This window comes from Nerophis ophidion, linkage group LG03 (genome assembly GCF_033978795.1).
Source record: "Nerophis ophidion isolate RoL-2023_Sa linkage group LG03, RoL_Noph_v1.0, whole genome shotgun sequence".
NCBI lineage: Eukaryota > Metazoa > Chordata > Actinopteri > Syngnathiformes > Syngnathidae > Nerophis > Nerophis ophidion.
In genome coordinates, this window is record NC_084613.1 from 19,480,790 (window position 1) to 19,507,474 (window position 26,685).

General features: G+C 38.0%; 2 protein-coding genes across 3 annotated transcripts in view; one reads left to right on the top strand and one right to left on the bottom strand.

The window, feature by feature from the left end:
* LOC133549270 (uncharacterized) overlaps positions 1-19,168 on the bottom strand; it is a 28,859-nt gene extending 9,691 nt beyond the window's left edge. Inside the window, exons 1-2 of one of the 2 annotated variants that reach the window (XM_061894510.1) lie at positions 18,889-19,168; positions 4,625-4,749 (exon numbers count right to left, since the gene is read on the bottom strand). In XM_061894510.1, the coding sequence (XP_061750494.1) occupies positions 4,625-4,749; positions 18,889-19,008 (245 nt within the window). In that variant the 5' untranslated portion in view covers positions 19,009-19,168. Of the gene's footprint in view, positions 1-4,624; positions 4,750-9,455; positions 9,743-18,888 lie in introns of those variants that run through there. The other variant, XM_061894509.1, reaches the window with a different exon arrangement.
* Positions 18,905-26,685, top strand: part of LOC133549269 (patatin-like phospholipase domain-containing protein 2) — a 33,983-nt gene continuing 26,202 nt past the window's right edge. Inside the window, exons 1-3 of the mRNA XM_061894508.1 lie at positions 18,905-19,166; positions 25,600-25,832; positions 25,941-26,006. Of these exons, the coding sequence (XP_061750492.1) occupies positions 18,989-19,166; positions 25,600-25,832; positions 25,941-26,006 (477 nt within the window). The 5' untranslated portion in view covers positions 18,905-18,988. The remainder of the gene's footprint in view (positions 19,167-25,599; positions 25,833-25,940; positions 26,007-26,685) is intronic.

Sequence of the window (26,685 nt, forward strand, 5' to 3'; positions counted from 1 at the left end):
AAAAACAGTTAACAGCCCATTCTTTAAAATGTCTCTTCTCAGTCCAGTGGACCATTCTAATGTAAAAAATAAAAATAATGCCTCAAAACATTTGAAACAAAAACAGATGTTCTCAGAGAATACACCATAGGCGAAGGGTATTTCACAAATCAGTTAAAACAACAAAAACAGAGGTAGCATTTCTGAGCAAATTATTTTAGGCTTCTGTAAAATAAAAGAAAAAAAAATAATGCACTGTCAACATTTAAAACAAAAAAAGGACCTTTCCCGGCAAAACTCGAACCAACACTTCCTGTCAATAGCGTCACTTCCCTATCTTCCCCGGAAGTCCCGCCCCCCAGCCAAAGCCATTGGCTAACACCCCGTAGCCAGCCGCTACAATATTTACAGCTAGAATTCACCAACTCGAGTAATATATACTGTATATATACGGTAACTTAACCCTGGACGTACATTGAAAATACACGCAACCGTATTTCAAAATGCCGGACAATTGAGGCATTTAATAAAAAAACGCCCAGACACCCCCGCAAAAGAGGACATGTCCGGGGAAAAGAGGATGTATGGTCAGCCTACACTTAGCACAGGTGTCAAACTCAAGACCTGGGGGCCATCATTTATTCTGCCTTGCGAAAGCCTGGAAATAATATGCGTCAATTAAGTACTTTATTCTCATTTTGACATGAAAAAAATACATTTACTGCACGCAATTGCATATATTTTGAACTTCAATATTATCTCATAATCCAACAAAATATTTCATTATCAAACATGGAAAACGATTTTTGTTAGAGTAAAAACATCTTCCTACATTTTTCAAACGCTGCGGCTTACAAATCCGTGCCGCTAATTTATGGATTTTTTTCTTCGCTAATGTTCATAAAACACAGAGAGAGACACTAAAAAAGTGTGTTAGTGTTTGTGCTATGGTGCCGTCTTTTGGATGAGTTCGCGCACTGCAGGTGATGCGGGTTGAAAATGTACTTCCTGTTTCGTGCCTTGAACCGGATGTGTAACCGTCCATAGTGTTTCTGCTCGAAAGGATTCTTCATTCATCACTCCAAGCAACGTTTGTAAGTTTTACAATATAACTAAAACAATTCCTACTTTTTAAATCGTCCCATGTGGGATGTCTGTCAGAGTGTTATTCTATATTTGTACTTGCTTTTGTAACGTAATCATTGTTAGCATTAGCTAATATGCTAACACTTAGTATTATTAACTTACAATGGCATTCTTTTTGTATTGTTTCAGTTTCTTAAATTTATGTTTGCACTGTTTGGAAAAAATTAAAGTATGTAAATAAACAATTACAAAAGTCTTCGTACCAGGTGTATATCTGCGGTTTATAGTCCGCTGTGGCTAACAAATGCTAAAATTTGGTGGTTACGGCTTCAAACCGGTGCGATCTTTAGTCCGGAAAGTACGGTAATATGCGTTAATAAAATACTTTATCCGGTCTTACAAAAATTATTCATTCTATCAATTTGTCCTTTAAAAAAATACATGTACTTCATGCATTTGCATATCTTTTAAACTTTAATAGTATCTAATAATGCAACGAAATATATTATCATAAAAACAAATATATGTTTTTTTAGAATAACATAAAGACTTGAATAAATATCTGCTCAATATATGATTTCAAAGTAAGTTATCCATCGAAATGTACACTGTAAAAATGACTACAGATTTTACGGCAAAATTCTGGTGACTGAGCTGCAGTTTTTTTTTTACTGTAAAAAGAACCTTGGTACTGTTTTTTTTATTTACAGTAATACTCTATAAAAACATGGATTTTATGGTAAAAAAAAAAACTGGCAGCTCAGTTGCATGAATTTTATCGTAAAAAAACAAACAAAAACTGTGGTACTTTTATTCTGTTACATTTACAGTAATGTTACCATGAAATTCTGGCAACTGACTGACAACTGGTTTTGCAGTAAACCCCAAAGATTTTTTTTTTTTTACAGTACACGTAAAAAATAAATAATGATCCAGTGCATAGACATTTATGTTATATCATGCGGCAAATTCCTATGCATTTATTATTCATATATTATTATTGACGTCAAACCTAGCTGTGCCGTGGCGCTCAATAAAAACGAGTTTGACACACCTGACCTAACACATGAATTAACTTTTTCAAAGACAAAATATTATACATTTTATATGTATAATATTTATACATATAAATATTATATGTATATATATATATATATATATATATACATATATATTTATTTATTATTATTATTTTTTAATTTATATACATTTTATATATATGTATATATATATACGAAGCAAAAATGTTTCCAATTATCCATCTTTGATGACCTCGGGCCCAGCGTTTCTGGGTGTTGTTGATAAATGGCTTTGGCTTTGCATAGTAGAGTTTTAACTTGCACTTACAGATGTAGCGAACAACTGAAGTTACTGACAGTGATTTTCTGAAGTGTTCCTGAGCCCATGTGGTGATATCCTTTCCACACTGATGTCTCTTTTTGATGCAGTACCGCCTGAGGGATCGCAGGTCCGTAATATCATCACTTACATGCAGTGATTTTAGATGGTGAAAATTTTAAATTTCTTGTATGTGTATATATATGTGTATATATATATATATATCTATCCATCCATCCATTTTCTGCCGCTTATTCCCGTTCGGGGTCGCGGGGGGCGCTGGCGCCTATCTCAGCTACAATCGGGCGGAAGGCGGGGTACACCCTGGACAAGTCGCCACCTCATCGCAGGGCCAACACAGACAGACAGACAACATTCACACTCACATTCACACACTAGGGCCAATTTAGTGTTGCCAATCAACCTATCCCCAGGTGCATGTCTTTGGAAGTGGGAGGAAGCCGGAGTACCCAGAGGGAACCCACGCATTCACGGGGAGAACATGCAAACTCCACACAGAAAGATCCCGAGCCTGGATTTGAACCCAGCACTGCAGGACCTTCGTATTGTGAGGCAGACGCCCTAACCCCTCTGCCACCGTGAAGCCCCATATATATATATATATATATATATATATAAACAGTGGGGCAAAAAAGTGTTTAATCAGCCACCGATTGTGCAAGTTCTCCCACTTAAAATGACGACAGAGGTCTGTAATTCTCATCATAGGTACATTTCAACTGTGAGAGACGGAATGTGAAAAAAAAATCCAGCAATTCACATTGTAGGAATTTTAAAGAATTTATTTGTAAATTATGGTGGAAAATAAGTATTTGGTCAGCCATTCAAAGCTCTCACTGATGGAAGGAGGTTTTGGCTGAAAATCTCACGATACGTGGCCCCATTCATTCTTTCCTTAACACGGATCATTCGTCCTGTCCCCTTAGCAGAAAAACAGCCCCAAAGCATGATGTTTCCACCCCCATGCTTCACAGTAGGTATTGTGTTCTTGGGATGCAACTCGGTATTCTTCTTCCTCCAAACACGACAAGTTGAGTTTATACCAAAATGGATACATGGATGATACAGCAGAGGATTGGGAGAATGTCATGTGGTCAGACATGACGTTATTTTATATATATATATATATATATATATATATATATATATATATATATATATATATATATATATATATATTTATTTATTAGGGCTGCGAATCTTTGGGTGTCCAACGATTCGATTCAATATCGATTCTTGAGGTCGCGATTCGATTATATATCAATTTTTTCGATTCAACGCGATTCTCGATTCAAAAACGATATTTTTCGGATTCAATACGATTCTCTATTCATTCAATACATAGGATTTCAGCAGGATCTACCCCAGTCTCCTGACATGCTAGCAGAGTAGTAGATTTTTTTAAAAAACGTTTTTATAATTGTAAAGGAGCATGTTTTATGTACTGATTGCAATACTGTAAATTTGTTTTAACTATTAAACAAATAAAAAATATGACTTATTTTATCTTTGTGAAAACATTGGACACAATGTGTTGTCAAGCTTATGAGACGCGATGCAAGTGTAAGCCACTGTGACACTATTGTTCTTTTTTTTTAAAAATGTCTAATGATAATGTCAATGAGGGATTTTTAATCACTGCTATGCTAAAATTATAACTAATATTGATACTGTTGTTGATAATATTCATTTTTGTTTCACTACTTTTGGTTTGTTCTGTGTCGTGTTTGTGTCTTCTCTCAATTGCTCTGTTTATTGCAGTTCTGAGTGTTGCTGGGTCAGGTTTGGTTTTGGAATTGGATTGCATTGTCATGGTATTGCTGTGTATTGTTTTGTTGGATTGATAAAAACAAAAAAGATAAATATGAAAAAAAATCGATTTTTAAAAAATAAGAATCGATTCTGAATCGCACAACGTGAGAATCACGATTCAAATTCGAATCGATTTTTCCCACAACCCTAATATATATATATATATTTATATATATATATATATATATACATATACACACATCGATAAAGATATATACATATATATATCTATATTGATCTATATTTATATCAATGCATGCATACATACATGCAGGCATACAAACATACATACATACATACATAAATACATGCATACATACATACATACATACCTATATATATATATGAAGGCCTGACCCCTTTCATGGGATGGGAGAGTAAAACCCACCTTTCAGTTTCCAGGGATACCCAGCCGTGGTTGGGAGAGTTTGGGAATGTTTTCCTGCTCAATGGCTGCTTCAGGTGGTCTGGCAGCAGGAAGAACCTCCTGGAAGCATCCATGACATCATCCACCTGCACAGAAAAAAGCACTTTCTCTCATATCTTATACTTGTATATTTTCAGTTGTATAATTAGTTAAGTTCCCTGAGTCACGCGTGTGAAGTTGCCCCCCATATCATTGCAAATATTAAAATAACACTGCTATTAGTTTGTTCTGTTTTGTTGCTGTATTTGTTGTTTGTTTGTGCCGCTATCAATTTAAAGTTATTCTAAAATATATTTTCTGACTAGTGGCATCTTCCAGCTCCCCCATCTTGTCAAAATCTCCCTAAACTTGTTCCATTTGTTTGTGCTGCAATTTTCTTTGACTAAAACGGGGGTCAGCAACGCACGTTTTTTGAGCTACAAGCGGCTCTTTAGTGTCGGCCTAGTGGCTCCTTGGAGCTTTTTCAAAAATGTATGGTTTCTGTAGGAGGACAAACATGACACAAACGTTCCTAATTGTTAGAAATCCCATTGTTTACATTAAACATGCTTAACTGATGAGAGTAATTGGCGCAACGCCATTTTGTCCTGATTTCGGAAGTCCTTGAACGCACCGTAGTTTGTTTACATGTACAACTGTCTTTGATGCTGCCGCAGAAAGACGTGTTTTATGCCACTCCTTGTTTGTCTCTATTTGTCCATCAAATGTTTTTTGCTGTATCTGAATCCAAAAGACATGCACCTGGGGATAGGTTGATTGGCAACACTAAATTGGCCCTAGTGCGTGAATGTGAGTGTGAGTGTTGTCTGTCTATCTGTGTTGGCCCTGCGATGAGGTGGCAACTTGTCCAGGGTGTACCCCGCCTTCCGCCCGATTGTAGCTGAGATAGGCGCCAGCGCCCCCCGCGACCCCGAAAGGGAATTAGCGGTAGAAAATGGATGGATGGATGGAATCCACAAAGGTGAGCTTTGTTGACGTTATTGACTTGTGTGGAGCGCTAATCAGGCATATTTGGTCACTGCATGACTGCAAGCTAATCGATGCTAACACGCTATTAATGCTAGCTGTATGTACGTAATGCATCGTATTTTAGGTATATTCGAGGTAATTGTATTTGTAGTTACCGTTTCCTTCAACTTGAAGACACAAATCTTTACCTTTGGCCATTCGAAGCCAGTAATTTCCAGGAGTTATCACACCCTCTGAAAAGTTTTCCAATGTTGTCAAAATGTGTAGAATAAATATTACATTTCAACATTTCTGTCAACAAAGACTTGCATCAGCCTGCGATATATAGTAATTTTGATTAGTAGTCTAATATAGCTAATATAGACACTTAAAGAGCCAGCTCCAGCTCGTGGTGCCTAGACGAGACTTAAAACCAGGGGAGACAGGGGTGGTCGGTCCTAAGCTCTGGAACACTCTGCCCCTCTATGTTCGAACTATTCCCACAGTGGAGTGTTTAAAGTCTCGTCTTAAGACCCATTTTTATTCCATAGCTTTTAACACAACGTGAGTTGTGTGGTCCCTTGTGTTTTTAAATTTGTATTTTTATTTGTTTTAATTGGTTTTACCCTTTAAAATCGTTTTTAATCATATATTTTTTAATATTAGTTTTATATTTATTTATTTTGTTTTTATTCAGTCATTGGTGGAGCCAGGGATAGTATTTGAATCTTGTTTTTAGTATTTTTGTGCAGCACTTTGAAAACATTTTTTGTTGATTAAATGTGCTATAGAAATAAAGTGTGTTGCCTTCATTATAACACTTATATAAGGCTTTACATATTTTTGCAGTTCCAGACAAACTTTTTTTTATTTTTTACTTTTGGTCCAATATGACTCTTTCAACATTTTGGATTGCCAACCCCTGGACTAAGTAATATAGTGTTTATCTTAATACTATTTTATAATTAATTATTTCAATATTTACAAGGATAGTCGAACCTCGGATTCAGGAGGAACAGTGGGTTTTTCGTCCTGGCCGTGGAACTGTGGACCAGCTCTATACTCTCGGCAGGGTCCTTGAGGTTGCATGGGAGTTTGCCCAACCAGTCTACATGTGCTTTGTGGACTTGGAGAAGGCATTCGACCGTGAGGGAATGCTCAGAGAGTATGGGGTAACGGACTGTCTGATTGTGGCGGACCGCTCCCTGTATGATCAGTGTCAGCGCTTGGGCCGCAGTAAGTTGGACATGTTTCCAGTGAGGGTTGGACTCCGCCAAGGCTGCCCTTTGTCACCGATTCTGTTCATAACTTTGATGGACAGAATTTCTTGGCGCAGTCAGGGCGTTGAGGGTATCTGGTTTGGTGGCTGCAGGATCAGGTCTCTGCTATTTGTAGATGATGTGATACTAATGGCTTCATCTGGCCAGGATCCTCAGCTCTCATTGGATCTGTTCGCAGCCGAGTGTGAAGCGACTGGGATGGGAATCAGCACCTCCAAGCCCGAGTCCATGGTTCTTGCCCGGAAAAGGGTTGAGTGCCATCTCCGGGTCGGGGAGGAGATCTTGCCCCAAGTGGAGGAGTTCAAGTACCGAGGAGTCTTGTTCACGAGTGAGGGAAGAGTGGATCGTGAGGTCGACAAGCGGATCGGTGCGGCGTCTTCAGTAATGCGGATGCTGTATCGATCCGTTGTGGTGTAGAAGGAGCTGAGCCGGAAAGGAAAGCTCTCAATTTACTGGTCGATCTACGTTCTTATCCTCACCTATGGTCATGAGCTTTGGGTTATGACCAAAAGGACAAGATCACGGGTACAAGCGGCCAAAATGAGCTTTCTCCGCCGGGATGGGTCAAATGCAGAGGACAAATTTCACCACACCTAGTGTGTGTGTAACAATCATTGGTACTTTAACTTATTTAACTTTAACACTTACAGTTGTGATCAAAATTATTCAACTCCCACACAATTTTGGTGTTTTAGCAAGTTAGACATTTATTCCGTATTTTATTTATAATCATATCAAATAAAGATGCATTAAATAGACAAATGCAACTTGAATTACAACATTATATTCTGTAACATACCAAACAGTGTCATTTCTCTTAATATCTCATTGACAAACTTATTCAACCCCTTGAAGATCATAACTCTTAAGAACAAAATTTGAATAAGGTATTTTCAATCAGGTGTTGAAAACACCTGTAGACGTGATTAGAACCATAACAAGCAACAATTAAACTGATTGAAAAAGACAGTGACGCTCAGCTTCTTGTCGATGGTCAATGGTGTATTTGCAACATGGTGAAGTCCAGGGAGTGGTCAAAAAAGTCAAGAGAGGAAGTAATTTATTTTCATAAGAAAGGATATGGATATGAGAAAATAGCAAAGACATTACACGTTCCAAGACACACAGTTGGGAGCATAATTTGTAAGTTTAAAGCTAAAGGCACAGTGGAAACACTACCTGGGCGTGGTAGAAAGAGGATGCTGTGTGCAACTGCTGTCCGGTATTTGAAGCGTACAGTGGTGAAAAACCCCCGGGTAACAGCTGAGGAACTACAACAGGACATTGCAGAGGGGGGAACGCAGGTTTCGTCCCAGACAATAAGGCGCGCACTACGAGAGGAAGGCCCCCATGCCAGAAGTCCCAGGCGCACCCCACTTCTGACTACCAGGCACAAGAAAAAATAGACTCCAGTATGCCAAAAATCATCTGGACAAACCCCAAAGGTTTAGGGAAACTGTTCTATGGAGTGATGAGACAAAACTGGAACTCTTTGGGCCTATGAATCAACGTTATTTCTGGAGAAGAAAAAATGAAGCTAACAAAAAGAGAAGAACACCTTTCCTACTGTTAAGCATGGTGGGGGGTCAATCATGCTCTGGGGTTGTTTCTCTGCCTTTTTTGGTATTTTGTAAAATACAGTGTTACAATTTAAGTTGCATTTGTCTATTTGACACATCTTTATTTGATATGACTATAAACAAAATACGGAATAATAATAATAATAATAATGGATTAGATTTATATCGCGCTTTTCTATTGTTATATACTCAAAGCGCTCACAGAGAAGTGGGAACCCATCATTCATTCACACCTGGTGGTGGTAAGCTACATGTGTAGCCACAGCTGCCCTGGGGTAGACTGACGGAAGCGTGGCTGCCAGTTTGCGCCTACGGCCCCTCCGACCACCACCAATCATTCATTCATCATTCATTCACCGGTGTGAGCGGCACCGGGGGCAAAGGGTGAAGTGTCCTGCCCAAGGCACACAACGGCAGCGACTTTGATGTCCATAGGTGGGAAGCGAACCTGCAATCCTCAGGTTTCTGGCACGCCCGCTCTACCCACTACGCCATGACGCCCCGAATAAATATCCAACTTGCTAAAACAAAATTGTGTGGGGGTTGAATAATTTTGATCACAACTGTATTTGAAGCAAACGCCGACGAGAGAGAGAAAAGCGTTCATGAACGTCTACCGAGTAGCGGAAAAGGAGGAGCCTAAACTTCCTAACTAGGGACGGCGTGGGGCAGTGGTAGAGTGGCCGTGCGCAACCCGAGGGTGCCTGGTTCAAATCCCACCTAGTACCAACCTCGTCACGTCCGTTGTGTCCTGAGCAAGACACTTCACCCTTGCTCCTGATGGGTGCTGGTTGGCGCCTTGCATGGCAGCTCCATCCATCAGTGTGTGAATGTGTGTGTGAATGGGTAAATGTGGAAGTAGTGTCAAAGCGCTTTGAGTACCTTGAAGGTAGAAAAGCGCTATACAAGTACAACCCATTTATCATTTATTTATTTAACTTCCGCCACCTGTCTCATCTTATTAACTTTTTTTTTAAGTCTCACCTCCGCTTGGGTGATGCCGGTGTTGTTCAAGAAGACGAAGCCCACTTCGGTGAAAGCTGTCTTCAGGTCTCTGCTCAGAGGCTCCAAGTTGGCGCGGCAGGTGTCCTGCACTTTGAGGCTGCACGGGCCGAAGTCCACCACCGGAATGCTCATTGTTTCAAAACATAAGGTTTGTGTCGAAAATCTTCTCCGACACTCAACCAAAAAGTTGCTTGAGTCAAGACAATCTTCTTCTTTGTCTTGTAAATGAAGACACGCCGAGCTGGGTTGTAAAATTGAGTCACGTGATCCCCTCTCAACCAATCCGTAGGGGTGGGCCGATCCAGCCAAACATCGGTAGTATCGATGCCTAGGGCAGTGGTTCTCAACCTTTTTTCAGTGATGTACCCCCTGTGAACATTTTTTTTAATTCAAGTACCCCCTAATCAGAGCAAAGCATTTTTTGATGAAAAAGAGGGATAAAGAAGCATAATACAGCACTATGTCATCAGTTTCTGATTTATTAAATTGTATAACAGTGCAAAATATTGCTCATTTGTAGTGGTCTTTCTTGAACTATTTGGAAAAAAAGATATAAAAATAGCTAAAAACTTGTTGAAAAATAAACAAGTGATTCAATTATAAATGAAAATTTATACACATAGAAGTAATCATCAACTTAATGTGCCCTCTTTGGGGATTGTAATAGAGATCCATCTGGTTTCATGAACTTCATTCTAAACATTTCTTCACAAAAATAGAAATCTTTAACATCAATATTTATGGAACATGTCCACAAAAAATCTAGCTGTCAACACTGAATATTGCATTGTTGTATTTCTTTTCAAAGTTTATGAACTTAAATTAATATTTTGTTGAAGTATTATTCAATAAATATATTTAGAAAGGATTTTTGAATTGTTGCTATTTTTAAAATATTTTTTTTTAAATCTCACGTACCCCTTGGCATACCATCAAGTACCCCCAGGGGTACGCGTACCCCCATTTGAGAACCACTGGCCTAGGGTAATTAACGAGTGACATTAAATTATCGTTTTTCAGTTCTCTTTTTCCCTCCAAATATATCTTTTAGTTGTTGTTATGATAATATTGTTACATTGTTGATGTTGTTGTTTACAACCTCATGAAATACATTTAGTATAGGATGACTTTGGGGTCAAAAAGCCAAATGATTTGAATTGGTTACTTTTCTTTTCCTATTTTGTTCTATAGGCTTTATTTTGGTAAAATAATTATTTGTCATAAAATGGAATATGTTTTGAATTCTGGTTTTGTATGACATTCTTTGTAGTATTATGACTCCTTAGTTCCTGGTGGCACTTCCTGTTTTGTTTCCGTTGTCATAGTAAACCATTTGTGTCACCTGCCTTTTGTTCATCACACGCACCTGCTTTTTGATTATCCCTTCTATTTAAGCTTGCCCGTGTTTTTCATTCGGTCTCGGATTCTCATTTGCTATTTGATGCAACAGGTGACGTCGCTATTTCCGCATTGTGGTAAAGACTTTTGTGTACTTTAGCTTCCACGCTATTCTGTTGCTTGTCCCTATAGCTCACATGCTATCGCTTTCTGTTCGTTTTGTCTTTAGTGCCTTTGTGCAAGTATTTTCTGTTCCTAGTCCGTTTTTATAGTTAAATAAATCATCATTCTTACCTTCACGCTGTGTCCATCTCAAACTGCATCCACGAGAGAACAAAAACCACACCACGATGCCGGCAAAGCGTCACAGTGTCTTATTTCAGACAATTTTTTTTTTCTTTCATACTTTCCCCCCCAATTTTTCCACGAATGTAAATATCTTTAAGTACACAATGAGATCGATAGGTCGTGAGTTCAAAACCCGGCCAAGTCATACCAAAGACTATAAAAATGGGACCCATTACCTCCCTGCTTTGCACTCTGAATCACTGATTGGAATTTGGGGTTACATCAGCAAAATGATTCCCGAGCGTGGCCACCGCTGCTGCTAACTGCTCCCCTCACCTCCCAGGGGTTGATCAAGGGTGATGGGTCAAATGCAGGGAATAATTTCACCACACCTAGTGTGTGTGTGTGACAATCATTGGTACTTTAACTTTACCTTAACATTGATCCAACACATGTAGTGTAGTTTCGCAGTAGCATTGTATATAATTAATTTAATATATTCATGTCAGCATTAAAGATAGGTAGCAATTAGTGCTTGAGTTGCCAGTTAGCGATTAGTGGCGCTGGTTGCCAGCTAACAATTACGTAATAGAATAGAACTCTTTAACATGAGAGCATGACGAAAATACAGGTGGATACTCTGTTCGATGCAGTGGAAATACAACATAAACAATAAATAACATGTTAAAAATAAATACCAGTAAGAGCAGCAGTGATCCAGTGAAAAACAGCGTACGCATTAGGGACAGATTCAGTTTGCCGATACTCTTCTCCGCTGTCCTGGCCACCACACTCCGATTGTTGTCAGCTAGTGATTAGCGTGCTACCTGATTGATTGAAACTTTTATTAGTATATTGCACAGCTCAGTACATATTCCGTACAAGTGACTACTAAATGGTAACACCCAGATAAGTTTTTGAACTTTTTTAATTCGGGGTCCACGTTAATCAATTCACAGCTAGATGTTAACACACTAGTTGCCAGATAGCAACTAGTGCTTTAGTTGCCAGCTAGTGATTAGTGCCCTAATTGACAGCTAGCTAATAGCGGTGATACACTGTATTATTTGAATATCTTAGTTTTGCACAATAACAATGTAGCTTTAGGACTACAGTATTATTTGAATGTCTTAGTATTGCACAATAACAAGGTACCTTTAGTACTAATATTATTAGAATATATTGCGCAATAACAAGGTACATTTAGGGACACTCTGTTCGATGCAGTGGAAATACAATATAAACAATAAATAACGTTTTAAAAATAATTATCAGTAAGAGCAGCAATGATCCAGTGAAAAACAGAGTGGGTATTAGGGACAGATTCAGTTGTCTGATAATCTTCTCCGCAGTCCTGGCTACCACACTCAGATTAGGGCGCTGGTTGTCAGCTAGGGATTAGCGTGCTAGGTGCCAGCTGGCAGTTAACACTGTAGTGGCTAGCTAGCGATTAGCAGCACTAGCTGACAGCTAGATGTTAACACTCAAGTTGCCAGATAGCAATTAGTGCTTTAGTCGCCAGCTAGCGATTAGTGCTCTAATTGTCAGCTAGCTAATAACGGTTATACACTGTATAATTTGAATATCTTAGTATTGCACAGTAACAGTTGCTGTAGGACTACAGTATTGTTTGAATGTCTTAGTATTGCACAATAACAACGTACCTTTAGGACGAGTATTATTTTAATATATTGCGCAATAACAAGGTACGTTTAGGGCTACTCTGTTCGATGCAGTGGAAATACAATATAAACAATAAATAACATGTTAAAAATAATTACCAGTAAGAGCAGCAGTGATCCAGTGAAAAACAGAGTGGGCATTAGGGACAGAGTCAGTTGGCCGATAATCTTCTCCGCTGTCCTGGCTACCACACTCAGATTAGGGCGCTGGTTGTCAGATAGAGATTAGCATGCTAGTTGCCAGCTAGCAGTTAACACTGTAGTGGCTAGCTAGCAATTAGCGGCGCTAGCTGATAGCTAGCTGTTAACACTCGAGTTGCCAGATAGCAATTAGTGCTTTAGTCGCCAGCTAGCGATTAGTCCTCTAATTGCCAGCTAACTAATAACGGTTATACACTGTATTATTTGAATATCTTAGTATTGCACAGTAACAATGTAACTTTAGGACTAGTATTATTTGAATATATTGCGCAATAACAAAGTACATTTAGGGATACTCTGTTCGATGGAGTAGAAATACAATATAAACAATAAATAACATGTTAAAAATAATTACCAGTAAGAGCAGCAGTGATCCAGTGAAAAACAGAGTGAGCATTAGGGACACATTTAGTTGGCCGATAATCTCCTCCGCTGTCCTGGCTACCACACTCAGATTAGGGCACTGGTTGTTAGCTAGAGATTAGCGTGCTAGTTGCCACCTAGCAGTTAACACTGTAGTGGTTAGCTAGCGATTAGCGGCGCTGGCTGACAGCTAGGTGTTAACACTCGAGTTGCCAGATAGCAATTAGTGCTTTAGTTGCCAGCTGGCGATTAGTGCTCTAATTACCAGCTAGCTAATAGCGGTGATACACTGTATTATTTGAATATCTTAGTATTGCTAAACAGCGACTCACTTAAACAATCGGGCATGCAGAATTTAGCCAAAATCCCTCTAAGTAATGTTGAAATTTTCAACACCAACAAAGCAAGTGTGCTTTGTACATTAGCATCAGCTATTTTACATGGCCATTTCAACTCCTCCAAATTTGGTAATGAGAACTACAACTCAGATGAATGTTACAGTCAAACAGCTGGTGTGTGCGATACTTACAGTATAAACACTTTGTAGGGCTCAACACAACACATTCAGCCTCCTGGAAAATGCTACTTCCGAGTTAGACAACATACCATAGATAGCCTGTACCAGTGGTTCTCAAAACCGTTTTACAAAGTACGACCTGAGAAACCGTTTGGCTCTACAACTACCACCAGAAGGACCCACATTGAAATACAGGAGCAAAATAGGCCTAAGTATTCATTAAAAACAAGGCAGAGGTTTTATTTGATAATTGTACTTAACATTTTTGGCTACTGTAACTTTACATGAATACATACCATGAATTAATTAACGTGGACCCCAACTCAAAAAAGTTGAAAAACTTATTGGGGTGTTAACATGTCGTGGTCAATTTTATGGAATATGTACTGTACTGTGCAATTTATTGATAAAAGTTTCAATCAATCAATCGAAAACAGACAGTTTGAAGATATGAAAATAAAACAGTAATTTATTAAAGTGATTCATGGGTGTACAATAGTAGTACACATACTACAGTTTGAGACTCAAATTGTACACGAAAACAAGATATAAAAACTGGACAGCATAGTTATCATAATCAGCTCATTTATAAATGTTACATTAAGAAATGTAATTGTATTATTCAACAGTTAACATTTATTTACAGTAAGTGTCAAAAATGAGTACCGGTATCGAGTCCCGGGTACCAGGAATTGTTTCCCGTGTCGTTTAAAATGTGAACAATACTTATCCCTATCTAAGCGGTTAAATACATTTACATTTTCTTTAACCGCAGGCCAACAAAAGAAGGTCCCCGACTGCAAATGCACCACTGAGCTGGACTTGAGACACCCTCGTCAAAAATGTTTAACATTAGCAACGATGCTAGGTTTAACGCAAGAGATGTCTCCTCTTATTTAACCTACGGAGCCAAGAGGGGCAATGACCCATCAGATCGAGCAGACGGCGCTGTGGTGCAGGTTATATTTGATTTTGTATAGTTTTAGTGATGTCCTCTGTGTGTTCCAATGGGTTTGTGGTATATGGACGCCATTTTACTTTAAAAATTGCTTCTTATGGGGAAAACATGTGTTCCTCTCGTAAGTACTACCTCATACTAATAATTGTCACGTGGCTTGCAGTAAGTAGTTGTAGGCTGTGTGAACTCGACTCACCCTGTCAACCTCCCTCCCCTTTGCACTGTATCCGAACGTCAATATGTTATGAAAACGTAACTCTTGAACCTTTTCAACCTGTAACTATCCACTCTAGGTCAACAATGTCAAGATATATATATATAAATATATATATACATATATATATATATATATATATATATATATATATATATATATATATATATATATATATATATATATATATTCAATGCATTGTCTTTATCGCCATGACTATTTACATTGTAGATTGTCACTGAAGGCATCAAAACTATGACACCTGTGAAGTGAAAATCCTTCTTGAAGCTCATCTGGAGAAAGCCAAGAGTGTGCAAAGCAGTAATGGGAGCAAAGGGTGGCTAGTTTGAAGAAACTACAATATAAAACATGTTTTCAGTTATTTAAAATTTTTTTGTTAAGTACATAACTCCACATGTGTTTATTCATAGTTGTGAAGACTTCAGTGACAATCTACAATGTAAATAGTCATGAAAAGCATTGAATGAGGAGGTGTGTCCAAACTTTGGGCCTGTACTGTATATATGTCAAAATAAAAATACCCCTATTTTTGAGATGTTATTTAAATGAATACCTCAACTTCATACATATATATATATATATATATATATATATATATATATATATATATATATATATATATATATATATATATATATATATCCATACACATAGTATCTTTATTTTCTGAGAAAATTAAAGGGATTTTTATACTGTACACTCTAACATTTTTTGATTTTTTTAAAGTGAATAGCTTGACTTTTATTTATTTATTATATATCCGTCCATCCATTTTCTACCGCTTATTCCCTTTGGGGTCGCGGGGGGCGCTGGTGCCTATCTCAGCTACAATCGGGTGGAAGGCGGCGTACACCCTGGACAAGTCGCCACCTCATCGCAGGGCCAACACACAGCTGTATTGAAGCTGTATCTGTTGAAAAGCTCTAAGGAGATGATGATTTCATTTTCCAGCATGATCTGGCACCTGCTCACAGTGCCAAAACCAGCAGTAACTGGTGTACTGACCATGGCATTACTGTCCTCCATTGGCCTGCCAACTCTCCTGACCCAAACCTCATAGAGAATTTGTGGGGTATTGTGAAAAAGAAGCTGAAAGACACCAGACCCAATAATGCAAATGAGCTAAAGGCCGCTATTGAAGCATCCTGGGCATCCATAACACCTCAGCAATGCCACAGGCCGATTGCCTCCATGCCACGGCGCATTGATGCAGTAATCCGTGCAAAAGGATTCCCAACCAGGTACTGAGTGCATTAATTGACATTTTCAAATGTTTGATTTTGTTTTGCTGTTATAAACCTTTTTTTTTACTTGGTGTGAGGAAATATTCAAATTTTTTGAGATAGGATTTTTGAGTTTTCTTAAGCTGTATGCCATAATCAGCAATATTAAAATAATAAAAGGCTTGCAATATTTCAGTTGATGTGTAATGAATCCAGAACGTATGACATTTTCATGTTTTTAGTTGCATTACGGAAAATAAAGGACTTTATCACAATATTCTAATTTTCTGAGACAGTCCTGTATGTATATGTATATATATATATATATATATATATATATATATATATATATACATATACATACATACAAACTGAATCTATGTTTTCTTCTTAAAAAATAAGTAAATGTGCATAATATTTTTGTATATTATTTGATAAAACATGAGTCGACAGGGTTGTTTTACAAAGACAAACAAATATTTATTTTTTCTTTGCTTATTACTCCAGACATCAGCATTATTCTCCCACCAAGAGTGTCATACCCAGACGTCCTGGGTATGACGTTAAACTACATTCAGGCATGAGATGTGGGGTTAGTGAGTCCCAACTAACGTCTATAAAATGCACACAAAGAACCGTTTGCACCTTCTCTTGTGACTGGCGGGCAGTCAGCGCCATAAAGCTGAGCGGGTCCCTGGGTAAATGGGGCGCGGACAACCAACAGGACAGACTAAGTTCAACAGCCCAGTAAGGCAAATTAGTCTAGGAGAAGGATCTCTGATATAAAATACCCCTTCCAACCCGCACCTATGGCTCTCGAGCCAGATGTGGCTCTTTTGATTACTGCATCTGGCTCTCAGATAAATCTCAGCTGGCATTGCTTAACACAAGGCTGTCCAAAGTGCGGCCTGTGGGTCATTTTTTAACGGCCCCACTGCACATTTTAAGAATACAATTAAAAAAAAACAAAAAACATAAAAAGTGGTATAAAAGAGCAAACAGGTGAAATGTAACAAGAAATTGTTGCAACGCTTACTCTTATAACACAAAGCTGCCATGTAGGCTGTTTCTTTCTTTAAAAAAGAATAATTAATCAAAATCAATGTCATTTTGAATCATTGACCTATACAAGGCTTTGATTACATCACATTAAATATTCCACTTTGAGATATTTTTGGGGGAAAATGTTGCATATTTTGTGTTTTACCATTTAAAAAAACAGCTGTTTTTTTTTTTTTTTTTTTTTTAAAGAAGGGCCTAAAACAAACAAACAAAACATAAACAACAATAAAACTTAAAATTGACGGATATATCTGAAGTTGATCTCAAGATTATTGTGCTAGAAGTAAACAGTAAAAAAAATGTATAATTTATTTTTTAACACTTTAATAAATAGGACACTTTTGGATCCCCAATTATTTTAGTGTGACTTGTTTTTAAGTGTCATTGCTCAAAAAATAATAATGAATCAAAATCCAAAATTAAGGCTCCAATTATTATATAATCTCAAATTTCCCACCTAAAAAAGTTATTGGGTGAAAATATTGCATATTTTGTGTTTTTTCCATTTTTTTTTCTAATGTTAATCTAGAGATTTAAAACTTGCATAATAATAAAAATTATAATAATGAATAATGACACATTTTTTATATTTTTTTGGACCAAAACCCTTTGGGGTCCCCGGGATCATAACTGAGTGGAGGCCTAAATGTATATTTTTTATACATATATTATAATGCTTTTTAAAATAAAAAATTATGAAAATGGCCCCCGCTTGCTCTGATTTTTCAGTGTGCGGTGGACATAACTAAAAATAACGTTCAAAATACAAAACATTCTCATGCATTTTATCCATCCATCCGTTTTCTACCAGACTTGTTCAAGAAGTCGCATCAATGGTAAGAAGTATTTGATTTATTATTGGTTAACTTCAGAATAAGAATGTTATTAAAACGAAGAAGGGATTTATTATACTCTAAACATGTTGGTCTTACTTAAAAATGCACACATTTAGTTGTATTCAGTGTTAAAAAATATTATATGGCTCTCACGGAAATACATTTTTAAATATTTGGCTTTCATGGCTCTCTCAGCCAAAAAGGTTCCCGACCCCAGGTGTAGGCTAATAACCAGCATGAAAAGTACGCCAAAAAGACGGCGCCCAGTCCCCAGCAGTTCCAGAGCTCCAGACCAAGATGGCGGTTTGTTAAGGCAAGGAACAGGGGGCGCTAAGAATCCCTGGCAGGGAGCAGCTAGAGATCGTTCACTTTGGCAGAAAAATGCTGAGGCTTTCGTCCAGCAGTGGACTGACAAATTGAAATATTTAGTTTGCATAGATAATGTAATTTAAGAAAAAAATAAATCAAATAATTATACTTTTTTTATTACTGTCCTTTTTTTAATTTTCTTTTTATCAATTTTCATCGATTTTTATGGGGTGAAAATATTATACAACGTATACTGTGAATGTGTTTGTTTATTATTTCTGAGTGAGTGGAATGAGGTCAGTGAGTGGTTATGTGTGTGTGTGTGTGTGTGTGTGTGTGTGTGTGTGTGTGTGTGAGTGTGTGTGTGTGTGTGTTATGAAAATACTTGTAGTAAACTGACCTTGCAGTTTGCGCAACACGCACATGATTGCATGAAAGCGAGCAGCAGGCGTTGATGAAAGCGTGCAGAGAAGATCTGTGGATGGCGCGCCACAGCAGACATGGACGAGGAGTGGAACATCTCAATGGCCGGCTGTGGTTTCAGTAGCGTCTACTACTTGGGAGCGCTGGCCTGCATCTTGGAGAGAGCGCCCCGCTTGGTCCACGGAGCTTCCAGAATCTGCGGTGCGTCGTCCGGATGCCTCGTGGCCGCCGCGTTGACCGTCGGCCTTCCCGTCGGTGAGTGGTGACCTTTAACCTCACTCTAAAAAACAACAAACGCTTTTATATTGAATGGAACATTTTTTATGTTTTATTCACGTGCGTTCAACAGCCTCATAAAAATAAAGACAACAATCCAGTGTGACGTTCGAGACCGAAGGAAGCGATACTGACCGCATCCTTTTTGATAACACAAACAACAACATCGGGAAGGAAACGTGGGAATGAAACGCTTTACAGAAAATGGTGAATTATGAGGAAAGTGGGAATTTTTCATTTGAACGTGTAAAACCTGCTAGCTGGATCAGAAAACTTGTTAGCTGAAGCAGAAAATGTGTTAGCTAAATCAGAAAATGTGTTCACTAAATCATAAAACTTGTTAGTCGAAGCAGAAAATGTGTTAGCTGAATCAGAAAATGTGTTCAATAAATCATAAAACTTGTTAGCTGAAGCAGAAAACGTGTTAACAGTATCAGAAACTTGTTAGCTCAATCAGACAACTTGCTACCTTAAACAAAAAAAAACTTGTTAGCTAAATCAGAGAAGGTGTTAGCTAAATCATAAAACCTGTTAGCTAATCAAAAAACTTGTTAGCCAAATCAGAAAACGTGTTAGCTAAATCAGAAAATGTGTTAGCTAAAGCAGAAAACTATTTGGCTGAATAAGAAAATTGGTAGCTGAATCAGAAAACTTGTTAGCTAAATAAAAAAAAATTGTTAGCTAAACCAGAAAACTTGTTAGCTAAATCAGAAAACTTCTTTGCTAAATCAGAAAATTTGTCAGCTAAATCAGAAAAAGTGTTAGCTAAATCAGAAAACGTGTTAGCTAAATAAAAAAAAAACGTGTTAGCTAAACCACAAAACCCTATTAGCTAAATCCGAAAACTTCTTTGCTAAATCAGAAAAAGTGTTGGCTAAGTCAGAAAACGTATAAGCTAAATCAGAAAACTTCTTTGCTAAATCAGAAAACGTGTCAGCTAAATCAGAAAAAGTGTTAGCTAAATCAGAAAACGTGTTAGCTAAATAAAAAAAAAATGTGTTAGCTAAACCAGAAAACTTGTTAGCTAAATCCGAAAACTTATTTGCTAAATCAGAAAACTTCTTTGCTAAATCAGAAAACTTGTCAGCTAAATCAGAAAAAGGTTAGCTAAATTCAAAAACTTGTCAGCTAAATCAGAAAACTTGTTGGCTAAATCAAAAAAATGTGTTAGCTAAACCAGAAAACTTGTTAGCAAAATCAGAAAACTTGTTGGCAGCACGGTAAGAGAGGGGTTAGTGCATCTGCCTCACAATACGAAGGTCCTGGTAGTCCTGGGTTCAATCCCGGGCTCGGGATCTTTCTGTGTGGAGTTTGCATGTTCTCCCCGTGACTGCGTGGATTCCCTCCGGGTACTCCGGCTTCCTCCCACTTCCAAAGACATGCACCTGGGGATAGGTTGATTGGCAACACTAAATTGGCCCTAGTGTGTGAATGTGAGTGTGAATGTTGTCTGTCTGTCTGTGTTGGCCCTGCGATGAGGTGGCGACTTCCCGCGACCCCAAAAGGGACAAGCGGTAGGAAAGGGATGGATGGATGGATGTTGGCTAAATCAAAAAAACATATTGGCTAAATCAGAAAACTTGCTAACTAAATCAGAAAACCTGTTTGCTAAATCCGAAAACTTGTTGGCTAAATCAAAAAACGTATACATCCATCCATTTTCTACCGCTTATTCCCTTTGGGGTTGCGGGGGTGCTGGAGCCAATCCCAGCTGCACAAGGGCAGAAGGCAAGGTACACCCTGGACAAGTCGCCACCTTATCGCAGGGCCTAATACAGAAAGCTTGTGAGCTAAATCAGAAGACTTTTTAGCTAAACCAGATAACATAATAGCTAAATCAGAAAACTTGTCATCTAAGTCAGAAAACTTGTTGGCTAAATCAAAAAAACGTGTTAGCTAAACCAGAAAACTTGTTAGCTAAACCAGAAAACGTGTTAGCTAAGTCAGAAAACTTGTCAGCTAAATCGGAAAACTTGTTGGCTAAATCAAAAAACGTATCCATCCATCCATCCATTTTCTACCGCTTATTCCCTTTCGGGGTTGCGGGGGTGCTGGAGCCTATCCCAGCTGCACAAGGGCAGAAGGCAGAGTACACCCTGGACAAGTCGCCAACTCATCGCAGTGCCTAATACAGAAAGCTTGTGAGCTAAATCAGAAAACTTTTTAGCTAAGCCAAATAACATAATAGCTAAATCAGAAAACTTGTCATCTAAATCAGAAAACTTGTTGGCTAAATCAGAAAAAGTGTTAGCTAAATCAGAAAACTTGTTGGCTAAATCAAAAAAACGTGTTAGCTAAACCAGAAAACTTGTTAGCTAAATCAGAAAACTTGTTAGCTAAATCAGAAAACTTGTCAGCTAAATCAGAAAATGTGTTGGCTAAATCAAAAAACGTATCCATCCATCCATCCATTTTCTACCGCTTATTCCCTTTCGGGGCTGCGGGGATGCTGGAGCCTATCCCAGCTGCACAAGGGCAGAAGGCAAGCTACACCCTGGACAAGTCGCCACCTCATCGCAGGGCCTAATACAGAAAGCTTGTGAGCCAAATCAGAAAACGTTTTAGATAAACCAAATAACGTAATAGCTAAATCAGAAAACTTGTTAGCTAAAACAGAAAACGTGTTAGCCTTAATCAGAAAACCTGTGAGCTAAATCAGAAAACTTGTGAGCTAATTCAGAAAACCTTTGAGCTAAACCAGAAAACTTGAGAGCTAAATCCGCAAACTTGTTAGCCTTAGTCAGAAAACTTGTTAGCTTAATCAGAAAACTTGTGAGCTAAATCAGAAAACTTGTTAGCTAAACCAAAAAACTTAACAGCTAAATCAGAAAACTTGTTAGCTAAAACAGAAAACGTGTTACCCTTAATCAGAAAACCTGTGAGCTAAATCAGAAAATGTGTGAGCTAATTCAGAAAACCTTTGAGTTAAACCAGAAAACTTGAGAGCTAAACCAGCAAACTTGTTAGCCTTAGTCAGAAAACGTGTTAGCTTAATCAGAAAACTTGTGAGCTAAATCAGAAAACTTGTTAGCTAAAACAAAAAACTTAACAGCTAAATCAGAAAACCTTTGAGCTAAACCAGCAAACTGGTCAGCCTTAGTAAGAAAACTTGTTAGCTTAATCAGAAAACTTGTTGACTAAATCAAAAAACTTATCCAACCATCCATTTTCTACTGCTTATTCCCTTTCGGGGTTGAGGGGGTGCTGGAGCCTATCCCAGCTGCACAAGGGCAGAAGGCATACACCCTGGACAAGTCGCCACCTCATCGCAGGGCCTAATACAGAAAGCTTGTGAGCCAAATCAAAAAACGTTTTAGATAAACCAAATAACGTAATAGCTAAATCAGAAAACTTGTTAGCTAAAACAGAAAACGTGTTAGCCTTAATCAGAAAACCTTTGAGCTAAACCAGAAAACTTGAGAGTGAAACCAGCAAACTTGTTAGCCTTAGTCGGAAAACTTGTTAGCTTAATCAGACACTTGTGAGCTAAATCAGAAAACCTGTTAGCTAAACCAAAAAACATAATAGCTAAATCAGAAAATCTCTGAGCTAAACCAGAAAACTTGGGAGCTAAACCAGCAAACTTGTTAGCCTTAGTCAGAAAACTTGTTAGCTTAATCAGAAAACTTGTGAGCTAAATCAAAAAACGTAATAGCTAAATCAGAAAACATCTGAGTCTTAATCAGAAAAACATTGTTAGCTAAAAATTAAAAAACATTGTTAGCTGATTCAGGGGTGTCCATAGTGTTGATTCTTGAGTCCAATTAAGGGGCTCCAGGGGGCCATTTGCAGCACGCTGAATTTTTTTTATCTACCTGTCACACATTCTAAAAAATACTATCTCGAAAACAGTAGTGGAATTAATTACGTAAAGAAGTAAAACCTGCACGCATATTAGCTTTAGGTGTTGTTATGTCGCAATAGCTATTTGGATAGCTAGCGTTAGCTGTCCAAAAATGTTAATGTTATCATAACAACTCATCTGTAAATTATTTGTTGCTCCACTTGGACTGCTTGGACGAGTGAAAACACCAACCATTTTTTTTTTTACGATAAATATTTTTATGACATCCATCCATCCATTTTCTACCGCTTGTCCCTTTTGGGGTCGCGGGGGGTGCTGGAGCCTATCTGAGCAGCATCATGATATAAACTTTGTAATTGTGGAAAAGAGTTAGTCCAAAAGAGCAGATTATTTTCATGATGGAATGAGTGGAGGAATGTGGGAAATATAAACAAATTGTCCATTCATTTTTAATGGAAATATATCGGGAGAAATGTGTCGTTTTTCTATGCCATCAAAAAAATTTATTAAATAAAGAAATTTATTTTATTGATAATCTACTATATTTTGGGGTTGCAAATATTTTTGGGGTATCAAACCGTTTGTTTGGGTCACAACTCAAATTCAATATTGTGGCCGGGGCCTCCTCTAAACATTATGTCAGCAATATTTTGATTGGTCAGCCTCAGATGATGGTGCGCCCATATATGGGCGTGACTTCCCTCATCACATTTGTAGGGGGAATACCAATACTGACCAATAAAAAGGCTTCTAACATATTGTTCACACAAGGTTGAAGGAGTTGGGTCAGCACTTCACTGTTCAAATGAGCACACTCAGGAGGACCTAAGTACACCAAGTAGTATAGTAATACTACTTCATAGTATCACCATGAATTGATTTAGGTGGACCCCGACTTGAAAAACTTATTCTGGTGTTACCATTTAGTGGTCAATTATACGGAATATGTACTGTACTGTGCAATCTACTAATAAAAGCTTCAATCAATCACTCGACAAGGTACAAACCCCGTTTCCATAGGAGTTGGGAAATTGTGTTAGATGTAAATATAAACGGAATACAATGATTTGCAAATCATTTTCAACCCATATTCAATTGAATGCGCTACAAAGATAAATTATTTGATGTTCAAACTGATAAACTTTATTTTTTTTTTGCAAGTAATAGTTATCTTAGAATTTCATGGTTGCAACACGTACCAAAGTAGTTGGGAAAGGGCATGTTCACCACTGTATTCCCTTTTCTTTTAACAACACTCAAACGTTTGGGAACTGAGGAAACTAATTGTTGTAGCTTTGAAAGTGGATTTTTTTTCCCCATTCTTGCTTGATGTACATCTTAAGTTGTTCAACAGTCCAGGGTCTCTGTTGTCGTATTTTAGGCTTCAAAATTTTCAGTGGGAGACAGGTCTGGACTACAGGCAGGCCAGTGTAGTACCCGCACTCTTTTACTATTAAGTCACGCTGTTGTAACACGTGGTGTGGCATTGTCTTGCTGAAATAAGCAGGGGCGTCCATGATAACGTTGCTTGAATGACAACACATGTTGCTCCAAACCTTGTATGTACCTTTCAGCATTAATGGAGCCTTCACAGATGTGTAAGTTACCCATGCGTTGGGCACTAATACACCCCCATACCATCCCAGATGTTGGCTTTTACACTTTGTGCCTATAACAATCCGAATGGTTCTTTTCCTCTTTGTTCCCAAGGACACAAATGTCCATGGCTTCCAAAAACAATTTGAAATGTGGACACATCAGACCACAGAACACTATTCCACTCTGCATCAGTCCAACTTAGATGATCTCGGGCCCAGAGAAGCCAGCGGCGTTTCTGGATGTTGTTGATAAATGGCTTTGGCTTTGCATAGTAGAGCTTAAACTTGCACTTAAAGATGTGGCGACCAACTATATTTAGTGACAGTGGTTTTCTGAAGTGTTCCTGAGTCCATGTGGTGATTTCCTTTGGAGATTGATGTCGGTTTTTGATACAGTGCCGTCTGAGGGATCAAAGGTCACGGTCATTCAATGTTGGTTTCCGGCCATGCCGCTTACGTGGAGTGATTTCTCCAGATTCTCTGAACCTTTTGATGATATTATGGACCGTAGATGTTGAAATCCCTAAATTTCTTGCAACCGCACTTTGAGAAACGTTGTTCTTGAACTGTTTGACTATTGGCTCATGCAGTTGTGGACAAAGGGGTGCACATTTTTTGGGAAGCTGTTTTTATACCCAATCATGGCACCCACCTGTTCCCAATTAGCCTGCATACCCGTGGGATGTTCCAAATAAGCATTCCTCAACTTTATCAGTGTTTTTTGCCACCGTTCCCAACTTCTTTGTCACGTGTTGCTGGCATCAAATTCTAAAGTTAATGATTATTTGCAAAAAAAAAAAATGTTTATCAGTTTGAACATGAAATATGTTGTCTATGTAGCATATTCAACTGAATATGGGTTGAAAAGGATTTGCAAATCATTGTATTCCGTTTATATTTACATCTAACACATTTTCCCAACTCATATGGAAACGGGGTTTGTACTTTTTGAAGTATACTCATGGAAGTCATCAGTTTGAAAATTGTGTCCATCATTGTTGGTCCTCAGAACATTTGTGTGTGGACGTGTTGCGCGCGGCCAAGGAGGCCAGAAGACATCACCTGAGCGTCTTCCACCCCAACTTCAGTCTCCTGAGGACGGTGAGGGACTCTCTGCAGGAGAAGCTTCCACAAGACGCCCACCTGAGAGCCTCCGGGAGACTTTGTGTGTCCCTCACCAGGATGTCCAACTGGAAGAACGTCCTGGTGTCTCAGTTTGACAGCAGAGAAGAACTCATCCAGGTCCATTTTGTCCTTCTTGCACCTACTGGTCCCACCAGCACACACCATAACTGTCTTCGTCCTTTTTTGCGTCCAACATTGTCTTTGTCCTTGTGTCTATCCCTGCAGGTGTTGATGTGTAGCTGCTTTTTCCCCATCTACTGTGGCTTCGTGCCACCTTTATATCGTGGAGAGGTGAGCCTCCAGAGATTTGGACATCCTGCGCGTAGATAGTGAAAATGGATACTGTATATACTATAGATATTATATATATATATATATATATATATATATATATATATATATGTGTGTATATATACAGTATATTGTGGATATATACTGTATGTATACATACTTTATATATACATATATACAGTACATACACATTATATATATATATATATATATATATATATATATATATATACATATACATATATATATATATACACAAGTGTATGTATGTATATGTACAAAACCCATTTCCATATGAAATGGAAAATTGTGTTAGATGTAAATATAAACAGAATACAATGATTTGCAAATCCATTTCAACCCATATTCAGTTGAATATGCTACAAAGACAAGATATTTGATGTTCAAACTCATAAACTTTTATTTTTTTTTGCAAATAATAATTAACTTGGAATTTCATGGCTGCAACACGTGCCAAAGTAGTTGGTAAAAGGACAAGTTCACCGCTGTGTTACATCACCTTTTCTTTTAACAACACTCAATAAACGTTTAGGAACTGAGGAAACTAATTGTTGAAGCTTTGAAAGTGTAATTCGTTCCCATTCTTGTTTTATGTAGAGCTTCAGTTGTTCAACAGTCCGGGGTCTCCGCTGTCGTATTTTACGCTTAATAATGCGCC